Genomic DNA, 13,311 nt, shown 5'->3' with positions numbered 1-13,311 from the left:
TTAAAAAAAAAAAAAAAAAGTCCCTGTAGAGGGCTGGGGATACAGCTCAGTTGGTAAAGTGCATACACAAGGCCATGGGTTCAATTCCCAGCACCACAAAATAAATAAATAAAATTAAAAAAATAAAAGTCCCTGTGGGGTCAGGTAGTGTAATCCCAGAGGTTCGGGAGGCTGAGATAGGAGGATCCAGGATCACGAGTACAAAGCCAGCCTCAGCAAAAAGCAACTCAATAGGACCCCTGTCTCTAAATAAAATACAAAAAATTGGACTGAGAATGTGGCTCGAGTGCCCCTGAGTTCAATCCTTAGCACACACACCCCCTGCCAAAAAAAGTCCCTGTAGGAATTCAGCTTGACCTGACTAGAGCCATTTAAAAGAACCATCATGACTGCTCTTGAATAACCCTGGTTTGTTTTTCCCACATAATTCTCCAGCACACTATATACAGATAGAATGATAAGTGGAACTTTACAATGTGAGGACCCTGTTTTGTTAAGTGCCAGCAATATATTTTAAATCCTCTATGTTAGTTTGAGATAGACCACGTACATTCTGAAGGGGATGGAGTCACTTTTGTCCTGACCCGTAAGCCTGCTCCCTTTGCTTCATATCACAAAGATCTGTCTTGCTGCTGCCCAAGACAAACTCCTATACATAAGTCCCCTAATAAATCGTCCTCTGTGCAATCTTGGACCTGCCTGCCTCTTTCTTTGGTTTCATGACATCTTGCAGCCAGTTCTCATACACTCCGACCAAGTTTTTCTAGAATAGTCCTGGATAGATTAATTGCACAAGGAAAGCACCCTCATAGTTCCTATTCTTTTTTTCTTTTAATTAATTTATTTTTTTAGTTGTAGTTGGATACAATACCTTTGTTTTATTCATTTTTACATGGTACTGAGGATCAAACCCAGGGCCTCGCACATGCTAGGCAAGCACTCTACCGCTGAGCCATAACCCCAACCCCTCATAGTTCCTATTCTATAAAATATCTTGTTACATATTTTAAGGTTCACACTGTGACTGTGGACCTTAAAATTTTGTTTCTGATAGTCATAAATAAGAGCACTTGTCATACTTATCACACAAGAATTTTGTGTGATAAGTATGACAAGTACTTATCATACTTAGTAAAGCATTACTAAGCCAGATGGATTGCAAGTTCAAAGCCAGCCTCAGCAACTAAAGAGACCCTAAGCAATTTATTGAGACCCTGTCTCAAAAATAAAAAAGTGAAAAAAGCTGGAGATGTAGCTCTGTGGTAAAGAGCCCCTCAGTTCAACACCTAGTACAAAACAAAAAAAAACAGGAAAACACATTACTGAAATTAATATTATATACTAAAACATCTTTCATATGCTCAAAATTCTTTATTCTTACCTGTCTGTTGGAAAACCAGAATTTCCGTTCATGGTAAGCTGATAAGTAGAGAGCATACATCATACCACTAGTAACTGCTGCAAGACAGCCAATGAAAATCTTTGCAAAACGTTGAAATAACACATCTGAAAAAACACATTAAAGATAATCAAAAGGTATATGTACCCTTGTTATGATGTGATGAAAATGGCATTCTAACTCAATGGTTTCTTTCCAAAAACTCATAATCCCTGTCTAATCATAAAAAAAAAAAATCAGATAAAATCCAATAAAGGAATCTTACAATATACCTGACTAGTACTCCTAAAAACTGTTAAGGTCATCAAAAACAAGAAAAGTCTAAGGAACTGTCATAGACAAGAGGAGCCTAACAAGACATGATAATTAAATGCAATGTAGTATCCTATATGAGAAAAAAGAAAACAATATTAGTTAAAAAGAAGAACAACATTAGGTAAAAATTAAGGAAATTCGAATAAATTATAAGCTTTTATTAATATATACATAATGTATATATATAAAACGTATCAATATTGGTTTATTAATTCTAACAAATGTACAACATTAACGCAAATTGTTAAGAATAAGGTGAACTCCCTGTGTGGGAGGTTGAAATATGGGAACTTTGTACTCAGCTCAATTCTTCTATAATCTTTTTTTTTTTCTAGAGCATGCATGTGCTCTTTTTTTTTTTTTTGGTACTGGGGATTGAACTCAGTGGGGTTGACCAGTGAGCTACATCCCCAGCCCGTTTTTTTTTTTTTTTTTTAAAGGGAGAGTGAGAGAGAATTTTAATATATATTTTTTTTTTTTAGATTTTGGCAGACACAACATCTTTGTTTGTATGTGGTGCTGAGGATCAAACCCGGGCCGCACACATGCCAGCGAGCGCGCTACCGCTTGAGCCACATCCCCAGCCCCTTCTGTAATCTAAACTGGTTTAAAAAATTAAAACCTAGGGTTGGGGTTGTGGCTCAGCAGCAGAGTGCTTGCCTAGCACATGCGAGGCACTTGTTTTGATCCTTAGCACCACATAAAATAAATAAAATAAAGATATTGTGTCCAACTACAGCTAAAAAACTTTTTAAAAATTAAATTAAATTAAATTTAAATTTAAATTAAAACCTATATATTGCAAGATGAAAAAGTTCTAGAGATCTGGTTCACAACAAGGTAAATAATTAACACTATAAAATCATAAACTTAAAAATGGTAAATATAGTAAAAATATTAACATCCATTAATTTAAAAAAGAATGATAAGAAACATAGGAGCCAATTATCTAAAGAATACAGATTCATTCAGAATTACTCTTGAAATATTTTACTGATATACTTTTTCCATGTTGGAAATTTTTTTTTAAGAATAACTTATATATCATAAGCTGGGTACAGTGGTACATGCCTATAATCCCAACGGCTCAGGAGGCTGAGGCAGGAGGATTTTAAGTTCAAAGCCAGCCTTAGCAAAAGCGAGGTGCTAAGCAACTCAGTGAGACCCTGTCTCTAAATAAAATATAAAAAACGGCTGGTGATGTGGCTTAGTGGTTAAGCACCCCTGGGTTCAATCCCTGGTACCAATAAATACATACATAAGTACATAAATTACTCATATACTATAGAAAGCAGCCCTCCACACACCTTTTTTTGGTACCTGGAATTGAACTCAGGGTACTGTATCACTGACTAAATCCCTAAGTTGCTTAGGGCCTCGCTAGATTGATAAACTGGTCTTTAACTTGCAATACTGACTCAGCTTCCTGAGTTGCTGGGATTATAGGTGTGTACCACTGCACCAGGCTAAGCTACAGTCCTTTAAAGTGTATAATTCAATGAGTTTTAATGACTATGTTTTAAAAAATCACACGCAACTGTTACATATATGTTGAGGACACAGCATAAAACACATTTGAATTTTGTACAGAGACGATTCAATCCTGCTAGCTATAACCATTAAGTGCCTAAATCCCAGTGTTCTGTTACTCAATGAGCTACAAGTTTGTACAAATAAACTTCTTGATTTACTTGACTAGCTAAACAAAAATCATGGAGTTGAAGCCGAAAGCCATGGTGCACACCTGTCATTCCAGCCACTTGGGAGGCTAAAGCAGGAGGATTAGAAGCTTAAGGTCAACCTTAGCATTTGTAAAACAGCAACTTACAATCTTGTCTCAAAATAAAAAATAAAAAGGGCTAAAGGATGTAGCTTGGTGGTAAAGCACCCCTAGTTTCAATTCCCAACACACACACACACACACACACACACAAAAAAAAAAATTAGGATTGAGAGTATATGTCAGTGGTTGCTTAGCATGTGTGAGGCCCTGGGTTTGATCCCAGAACCACAAAAAATAAATAAATGAATCAGTTTTTTAAAAATTCCTTAGCTTAAAAAAAAAAAAAAAAAGCCTTAGCTATTCTCTAAATGTTATTTCTCAAACAGAATAATTAGATGTCACTAAATTAAAAAGAATATTTTAAAAGTTTAAGAAACACTACCCAATATATCAAATATTACTGTAAGTATGACACAAATTGTTTTAAAAATTCCTATTTCTAATAGCATGTGTGCATCCTACTTCCAATAGCATTTGGCATGGTGCCTGGTACATGTTAAGATCATAGCAAATAGCAGCTATTATTATTGTGCTACAAAAGCATACTTACAAAAATATATGAAGTACTTAAAGCAATGTTGACAATATGAACTATAAAAACTTATAAGAAGGGCTGGGGTTGTGGCTTAGCAGTAGAGCACTCGCCTAGCACATGCAAGGACTTGGTTTGGATCCTCAGCACCACATAAAAATAAATAAAATAAAATAAAGGTATTGTGTCCAACTACAACTAAGAAATAAACATTAAAAAAAAAAACTAATAAGAAAAAGTGTTTCAGGGCTGGGGATATAGCTCAGTTGGTGCTTTCCTTGTATGCACAAGGCCCTAGGTTCAAGCCCCAGTACCACAAAAACAAACAAAAAAAGAAAAGTGTTTCAAGATTTCTAAATGTGTACTTTCCTATTTTATTTTTTTTCAAGTCTTGAACAACAGGGGCTGGGGAATGCAGCTCAGTGGTATAGTGTTTGCCTTGTATGTGGAAGGCACCCTGGGTTTGAGCCCCAGCACAACAATGACAACTAGAAGACTTACAAAACAGCAAATTAATCATATTTATTAGAGGCTATTAAAAAAAAAACTATATTCAACCAATATCTATACTTGAATGCCTTAATACTAAATATTTTGCTTTTGTAAGGAATCAAAGATGGAAGAAACACCAAATTTTCAGTGTTTGATATAAGTGTATGATTTACAGAAAATAAAGAGCTCTAAGGCCCTGGATATTATCTTTAAAAATTACAACTTTAATTAAAAAATTGAAAAGTAAAGGATCTGACTTCCATTTAAAATTGTCAGTCACAAAGCAGCCAATATAATTTCTATGCCATTTCCTTCATTTGTAAAACGGTGATCAAGCACAGAAAAGGAGAAAAAGATGATATACATGTCAACATCAATACAATTGAGCACTGATAAACAATATACCGTAAAAGTGAATAACATTAAAAGAAACACAGGACTCAATCTCACAAAAACTGTTAAAAATGAAGTAGGTACACAGAAAAAAAAGATAAGCAATACTTATGCGAAAAAAAAAATTGTTTTGATCCTGGGGAGCAAACCCAGGGCCCGGCACATGCGAAGCATATGATCTTTCACTAAGCCATCTCCCCACTCTTATGCCAAAATGTTAAAAGTAGTTCTAGTGAAATTATGGATATATTTTATTTTTATTGTTGTTTTCTCTGTGGTTCACATTTACTACCCTATGTACAGTCAGGGCAAAATACTACTTGTAGTAGATCTCTGGATTTATTTAATTTTCTTATATTGTATTTCCCAATTTTTTAAAAGTGACTACTCTATGTGTCAGCTTTGCTGACATAACACTAAAAACAACCCCAAACCACCAGTGCCTTCGAAAACAAAGGCTTTTTTCTTATTTATGTTATAATGGATTTCAAGTTATATTTTAGGCTGCCACTCAATTTCAGACTTCATGTTACCTCTGGCTCTTTTTATATCTGTTTTTTCAGAGGATTGAGAGGTGGATACTGGGGATTGAACTCAGGGACACTCAACCACTGAGCCACATTCCCAGCCCTATTTTGTATTTTATTTACAGACAGGGTCTCACTGAGTTGCTTAGTGCCTCGACATAGCTGAGGTTGGCTTTGAACCCGTGATCCTCCTGTCTCAGCCTCCTGAGCCACTGGGATTATAGGAGTGCACCACTGCATCTAGCTTTTCCTTTTATCTTCTCTGAGTTCCATACTAGAATCAGTCCCTAGTTAGGGACATACTGTTTTCACAACAGAGGAACAGAGGAAAGTTGTCAGGGTTTCTGCTCAGTACTAGTATACTCACATTCCATTGGCCCAGGCCAGTCACATCATTCGTCTGACAATTGGACAGGGAAGTACACTGTGCCTTAGAGAGGCAGTTTGAATCACATGGCAACAAAAGGGATTGTACAATTCACTTTTAGAGCAGGACATAAACATTAAAAAATAATAAAAAGGTAACCAACAATCTGCAATCTCTTTACTTCAAAGAGCATAATAAATCATTCCCTCTTAGGAGATCTAAGAGCAGCTTACTCACCATGCTTTCTGGATAAAAACAGTAAGAGACTAATATGTCATTTTAAAACCTAAAGGAGCCAAACATGCCAGGGTGCGGTAGTACACACCTGTTATCCCAGAGGCTCAGGAGGTTGAGGCAGGAGGATCACAGGTTCAAAGCCAGCCTCAGTAACTTAATGAGGCCATAAGCAACCTAGTGAGACCCTGTCTCAAAAAAAAAAAAAGGGCTGGAGATGTGGCTCATCCCAGTACCAAAAAAAAACCTAAAGAGTTATGGTTTCTAATCTAGGCTAGCAGTCTTTTGACGATACAGCCCCCCAAATTTAACAGGTCATATAGTACTATCTACTACAAGAGGCTGAGGAACATCGCTTAAACCCAGGAGTTTCAAGCCAGCTGGGCAACAGAGCAAGTGAGATCCTGTCTACAAATCAAATTAAAAATATGCAACAAGGGCTGGGGATGTGGCTCAAGCAGTAGCGCGCTCGCCTGGCATGCATGCGGCCCGGGTTCAATCCTCAGCACCATATACAAAGATGTTGTGCCCGCCAAAAACTAAAAAATAAATATTGAAATTTTCTCTCTGTCTCTCTCTCTCTCTCTCTTTAAAAAAAAAAATGCAACATAACAACAATAAAAACTTAACTAGCAATTCTTTTCTTAGGTATTTATCTAAGAGAAATGAAATCATACGTCTACCAAGAGACTTATAAGAATGTTCATAGTATCAGTATTCATAATAGATACTAGAAACAACCCAAAGGTTGAACAAAAGCAAAATGGAGAAACAAAAAAGGTCTATTAAAACAATGAGGGGCTGGGGATATGGCTCTGTTGGTAGAGAACTTGCCTCACATGCACAAGGCCCTGGGTTCAATCTCCAGCACCACAAAAAAAACAAAAACCTATTAATCAATAAGAAGGAATGAACTATTGATATTCATAAATATGGAAAACTTCATTTCTTGATTTTTTAGGGGGAAGTGTTGGGAGTACTATGGATTGAACCCAGGGGCACTTAACCACTGAACTACATCCCTAGCTTTTTATTTTATTTTATTTTTTCTGAGACAGGGTCTCACTAAATTACTTAGAGCCTTACTAGGTTGCTACGGCTGGCCTTTTAATTTGTAATCCTCCTGCCTCAGCCTCCTGAGTTGTTGGGATTACAGGTGTGCACCACCAAACCTGGCTTGATTTTATATCTTATTGTTTGAAAAAGATAAACAGTTCTAACTTCAACACTACAAGTTTGAGAATATTTGGAGCCTCAGACTTCCCAGTTGCAAATAAGTCAATTCTGCCCCAAACTGATCACTTTCCTACAGGTATGATTTTTAAAAATTCATATTACAAATGCAACATTACGGGAAATAGTATTACCAAATGTTCTGCCACTGTGTAGCATGGATCTGTGTGTGTGTGTGTGTTTTGAGAGAATATACTTAGGACCTTGCAGCCCATCTCATGGTTACTTTCTGAAAATCAGTCATTGGTCTGGTTGAGCATAGAGAATAGAAAAACTGGTTAACAGAGGTTTCTGGTTGGTAAAACGGTAGATAAGGTCATAAAAGGGCAAAGCCACATAATCAGTTTTCNTCTGCCACTGTGGAGCATGGATGCTGTGTGTGTGTGGTGGCGGGGGGGGGGGTGCTGGGGATTGAACCCAGGGCCTAGTGCATGTGAGGCAAATACTCTACCAACTGAACTATATCCCTAGCCCTAACATGGATCTTTTATTTTTCTAGTTTCCAAAAATAGTTTTCTTGCTGCCAGCCCCTGACCTAGATCTGTGGATGACCCACTGCTTTCATCTTACTTGAGTCCATATATATGTATGTGTGTGTATATATGTATGTATATATTTATATATATGTATACCTATACACATACACATGTGTTTATATGTATGTAGACATGCACAGACTTAACTTTCTAAAAGCAGGAATGTGAGCAATCTGTTCAGCTGCTAAGGATGACATATTCTCCAATGCCATTTTTAGATATGCAAGACATGAAAAAAGAAGAACCTCCAGAGAATGAGGTCAAGGGCCATGGAGAACAATGAACTGAAAGCAACTCAAAGTCACAACTGAGACATAATCACAAAACATTCCATACCCCAGGGTAAGGAAATCTCATTTGTTTAGTACAATTTCAGAAGAGCTATGAACCAGTGGCTCCCTCTCTTCCTTTCAAATGGAAGCATTTATTTTGTTTATCCTGACCCTGTGCAATATTGCAGGGGCATGTACAGAGTTAATACAAAAGGCCTGAGAATGCTTTCATAAGGGCATGTTTGCAAGGTAGGCTTTCAGCTAACAACTGGGAACTTAGATATCATGCGAGTTCTAACAATAAGGATGGTTTACCACACCTACTCTATTAGTATAATGAGATTTATACTTTCCTTCTGGGACTTTAGAATTTTGGTAAGTGGCAGGCAGAGGTTACCTACAGATAAGCCCCCAGTAAAAACCAAGCAGTGAAATGGTTGACAAAATTTAACAAACATCACAAGCTGACACTAAAGAAATCAAGTATATTTTCTGTGACTCTATTAGGAGAGGAATTTTGGAAGCTTGTGCCTGCTTTCTATGTTGTCCACAGACCTTTTCCTTTTGTTGATTTGTTTTGTATGATTTACTATAATAAATCACAGCTGTACATGCAACTATGTTCTGCAATCTGTGAGTCCTTCAAGCTAATCACCAAGCATGAGGGTGGTCTTGGGAACCCTTACACAAAGTAGATAACTTGTCTTTTTAGTTCATTGGTCTTAGGTTCAGAAGGAGTCATAGCTGGCCCAGATGTAGATAAGAAGACCTTGGGCTTCAAGACTGATGCTAAAAGGAGATAAGACTGAGTGTCTTCCTTAGGGTAAGAGAAATAGCAAATGTACTCTGAAAGAATGAAATCAATTTTTATGACCAAAAAGACTGCATGGTATATTATTCTTCCCAATTATTTTTTTCCTTCCCTATAAAAAGAATACAGAGGTTAAGAGAGTAGCTTCGTAGAGCTAAACATGCACAAGGCCCTGGGTTCAATCCCCAGCAGGACAAAATAAATACATGAATAAAAAGAAAAAGATTTTACATTTCTGCCTACTACCATCTGACTTGCTTCCCTGTAATCAGTATACTTCGGTGTCCCATTGTCAGGATTGACTATAACTTGCCGAAAGAATGAGAGAACAAGTGACTGCCAGTTCAGCAGAAACTTTAAGAGACATCATCACCTACTCTCCTGCTCTTTCCTCTGTCCCCCCAAAAACATGTTCCAAACAGGACTTGTTCTTTCATGACACATGTAGCTATACTGGTCAACCTGTGGCCACGACATGTATTATAAATCAGAAATAAATGTTAGTCATAAGGCAAGGACATTAGGGGCTATTCCCTAATGAAAGCAAAACTTAACGTTAACCACATACAAAACATATACCACAAAGCAAAGCATTAACCATATACTTAATCTCAAATACATTCACATACTTAAAATATTAAAACATACTTCCTGGCATAACTATTTTTGTAGTAATACAAAAACTCTACATGTACCTAACTTACGTTTTGGAGCTCTTTCAGGAACAGGAGTAACACTGATTTTCTCTTCTTTGGCAGACTCCTTATTTTCTGAAGACTTTGGCTTTTTTCTTTGGCGCAGTTCTATAGTTGGTCCTTAAAAAAATTAAGACATTATTGCAACGGATGTATCAATCATCTGTACCCCAAACTGATTAACTTTTATTATACTAAAGTTAAAGCCACCTATGTCACCTACTGAGACCAATGTATTTCACAGACAACTTTTTTCATAATTATGTTAGGTAAAACTGTCTTTAGCACAAAAAAGCCAACATAGGCTCACCACCACCACCTCCCATGTTTTGAGAGTCCCACTGATAAACCAGTAAGTTCGTCTCCTGAGATAATGCTATTTAAAAATATCCCAAAATAAGTATAAAATTTTTAGAATGCCTGGGGTACAATAAGTTATTTAGGTTATTATTACTGAGCGTATCAAGTACATCATGCATGAATTAACAATTTTTTAAAATAAAAATACAATATACTGATTATAAAACTATACTTTGTGTTATTCTTAATTTTTTTCTTTTAGTTTTAAATGGATCTCTTTTTTAATTTATGTATTTATATGCAGTGCTGAGGATGGAACCCAGGGCCTCACACATGCCAGGCAAGTGCTCTACCACTGAGCCAACACTCAGTGAGTGACCCAACACTCCAGCCCAGTGTTTTGTTTTCAATAACCCTGAAAGTTCTATAGTGTTTTACAGTGCTGAGTATCATCAGCATCGTACAATTATATAACCCTACGTTAGAAAATAGGAGTAACCTATAAAGATCCCTGTTATCAAAATGTGGGAAATTCTCAGAAAAATTTCTAAATATTAGACTATCATTTTTTTCTATCTCTTTAAAAAAATGCAATGTAGATATTACCTCCAAAACCAGTAAACTAAATTTCAAATTAAACAGGAATGTATGTTAGATAATGTAACTATAATACATATAGACAATAATCTTAACTTCTCAGAATTATCTTCTCAGGTAAATAACAAGTTCAAAGTCTCTATCAAGTGTATAAAGTATCCAGGAATTGAACACTTTTTTTTTTTTTTTTTTTTTTTGGTACCAGGGATTGAACCTAGGGATGCTTACCCACTGAGTCACATCCCCAGCTCTCTTTTATTTTTTTATTTTAGACAGGGTCTCACTAAATTGCTTAAGGTCTCACTAAGTTGCTGAGGCTGGCTTTGAACTTGCATTACTACTGCTTCAGCCTCTCAAGTTACTGTGATTACAAATATGTTTCCCCATGTCCAGTTAAGATGCCATACATTTTTAAGGTGTTATTTAGTAAGTTTTCAAGGAAAAAACCACTATTGTATATTGAATGTAAACACTGACATGTCAATTTTAATGGCATTAAATTATGAGAACAAAGTGTACAAACTAATAATTTATTTTATTTTAACCAATCTCTTCAACTTTGTCCTTAAACTAACTTTGTGTCTATTACCAAGAAACAAAACTAAATGAATGCAAATATCGTCTCATTTCCTTTATATTGGGCTTATAACTTCATTACTCCAAAGACAAAGCCACTGATGGGAAATGCTCAGTGGTGAGCTCAGTGGTAGAGTGCTTAGGCCCTGGGTTGGTGCCCCAGCACTGACCCCAAAAGAAACCCCACAGAGTTAGGCATCTCTAGGTGGGAAAACTGCAAAGGCCAAAGCAATGGACAAACTTGATTATCAGTTCTGATAGGAAAGCTCTGGAATGAAGCTCAAGTTTCATTTTTACTAGTTACATTTTTAGCATTGTAAAGAAAAGTCAAACTAAATGAAGATGATTACATACCCACAAAAATAATCTGCTATTTCAGAATCTGGTCCAGGATCTTCATATGAAATAGTAAGGCTACAAATAGGCTTGTGAATGTCCATCCAGACTATACATAGCAATCTCCAAGTGAAGTATTAACACTGTTCTACTCAAAGTTTATTGCTTCTTTCTTTGCTCTAATATTTCTTTAAGGAAGTAGAAATATAAGCACCTGACCCTCTACTGCATCAAGCAAGTCATATTTTGGAAGATCAGATTCACATAGAGTATTTACTTATAGAAACATATAGAGAAAGAAGAGGATCCAAGTGAATGTGAATATGCAAAAAAAAAAAAAAAGACATAAATAACAAAATAACACCTAGATACAAGTAAAATATATAGACCAGACTAATTTTAACACAATGAATACAATATGATGTGTTTTGAAAAAATTGAGTGCCAAGTAAATGGAAAGTACCCAGAATAATGCCTGACACAAAGACATGTCTGCTAAAAATATTATCATCAGAGCATTATTATAATAAATGAGAATTTAATTATTCACCATTGATATTATATCTCAGAATCTAACATGAGAGGGGCACAAATATTTATGGAATTAAACATTTGTTGAATGAAACTATGCTTTAATAAAACTGTAAACCACTAATTGTTCCATTTAATTGTTTTTGGGTCACCTGTAATTCTAAAATCAAAAATCACTTTCCATTTTATATCCAAGTAAATTTGACAAAATGGTTATACTATTTTCACTGGTTCCACAACATATCTACTTAGTTAGGCATAACTATAATCTCTTAAATAACTTTTTTGCACAATGTACATTAGACTTTAAGTATTATAGAATTTTTTTCATGCATAAACAAAGCTAGTTTATCAACCTACTCCCAGAGATTTGCAGCTAGTCAGAAAAGCAAAGTATAAAAGGAAATATTAAAAATGATAACGTAATGCAATCACAGAAAAACCAAGGAAACAAATGGGATTACATTCTTCCTTACCAACCACAAATACTTTGGTTTTGAAGCTGCTTTAGGTAGAACGTCTTACATTTAGATTAGCTTTAACCCTGAAAACTCAAGGAAGAGGAGGTATGTGTGAAGCAAGCATGAGTATTGGGAGATGGCAGCAAGTCACAGAGTAATAAACACTTCTTACCCTTAGTCTTTATTTATTTTGAATTGCTTCCCACCGAATTCTTCAAACTCCCTTCTCACACTCTTGGCTCAAAAAGGCTTAAATCTAAATTAGATCAGCTTTCTATCACATTCATAACTCTACTCAAAAAGGTAAAAATACCGTGTTTTCCAACTGAATGCAAAATCTAACTGGTCAATCAAGTGACCTACCTACCATGTATGCCTGTTTCCGAAACTTAGAAGGGTATGAATATTTCCTTATGCTCTCTACCATTAACTAAGTTTCTCCCAGTTTTCCACTCTTCTTTTATCTATACTTTTCTGCGAATACATATTGCTGGCTGAATTTTCTTGGCACCGGTCCTGAGGAGCTATGGAAAGCTTTCTACAACCCAATTCCTCCCAATTCATCTTACCATGTTATTCTAAACCCCTGACTCTTTGCGAGTCGCATGAGTCCCCTCACCCTGCGACTTTGTGTTTGTCATGATCCACAAACCCTTATGAGAGCGCTCAGAATGCGGGGCATCTGGTTAAACTATTATCACACTCAAACATCCTTTCTGTACCTAATCCTACATCTTTTAAACCAATTATGTCCCTCACTCCATTTATGATCTGCTAATAACCCTCAATTCAAACACTCCCCCCCACAGCTCTCTCTCGCGTTGCAGACGCCCAACTTTAGGTTCCACCTTTGCTCCCCACTTCGGAAGACGAAACTTCGGGCCATTCACTCGGCTCCTCGAGAATTTCTCCGCGAACTCC

General features: G+C 36.2%; 1 protein-coding gene across 5 annotated transcripts in view; it reads right to left on the bottom strand.

Annotated features, from left to right (window-relative positions):
• The window catches only part of Dpy19l4 (dpy-19 like 4), a 68,727-nt gene that overhangs the window by 52,588 nt on the left and 2,828 nt on the right, over nucleotides 1-13,311 (bottom strand). For 4 of the 5 annotated variants that reach the window (XM_048782818.1, XM_015485970.2, XM_048782819.1 and 1 more), the window contains exons 2-3: nucleotides 9,599-9,709; nucleotides 1,382-1,506 (exon numbers count right to left, since the gene is read on the bottom strand). In XM_048782818.1, the coding sequence (XP_048638775.1) occupies nucleotides 1,382-1,506; nucleotides 9,599-9,709 (236 nt within the window). Of the gene's footprint in view, nucleotides 1-1,381; nucleotides 1,507-9,598; nucleotides 9,710-11,416; nucleotides 11,632-13,311 lie in introns of those variants that run through there. The other variant, XM_048782822.1, reaches the window with a different exon arrangement.

This window comes from Marmota marmota, unplaced genomic scaffold (assembly GCF_001458135.2).
Source record: "Marmota marmota marmota unplaced genomic scaffold, marMar, whole genome shotgun sequence".
NCBI classification, from domain to species: Eukaryota; Metazoa; Chordata; class Mammalia; order Rodentia; family Sciuridae; genus Marmota; species Marmota marmota.
Note: the sequence above shows the minus strand (reverse complement) of the source record. Positions and strands in the feature narration are given on the sequence as shown.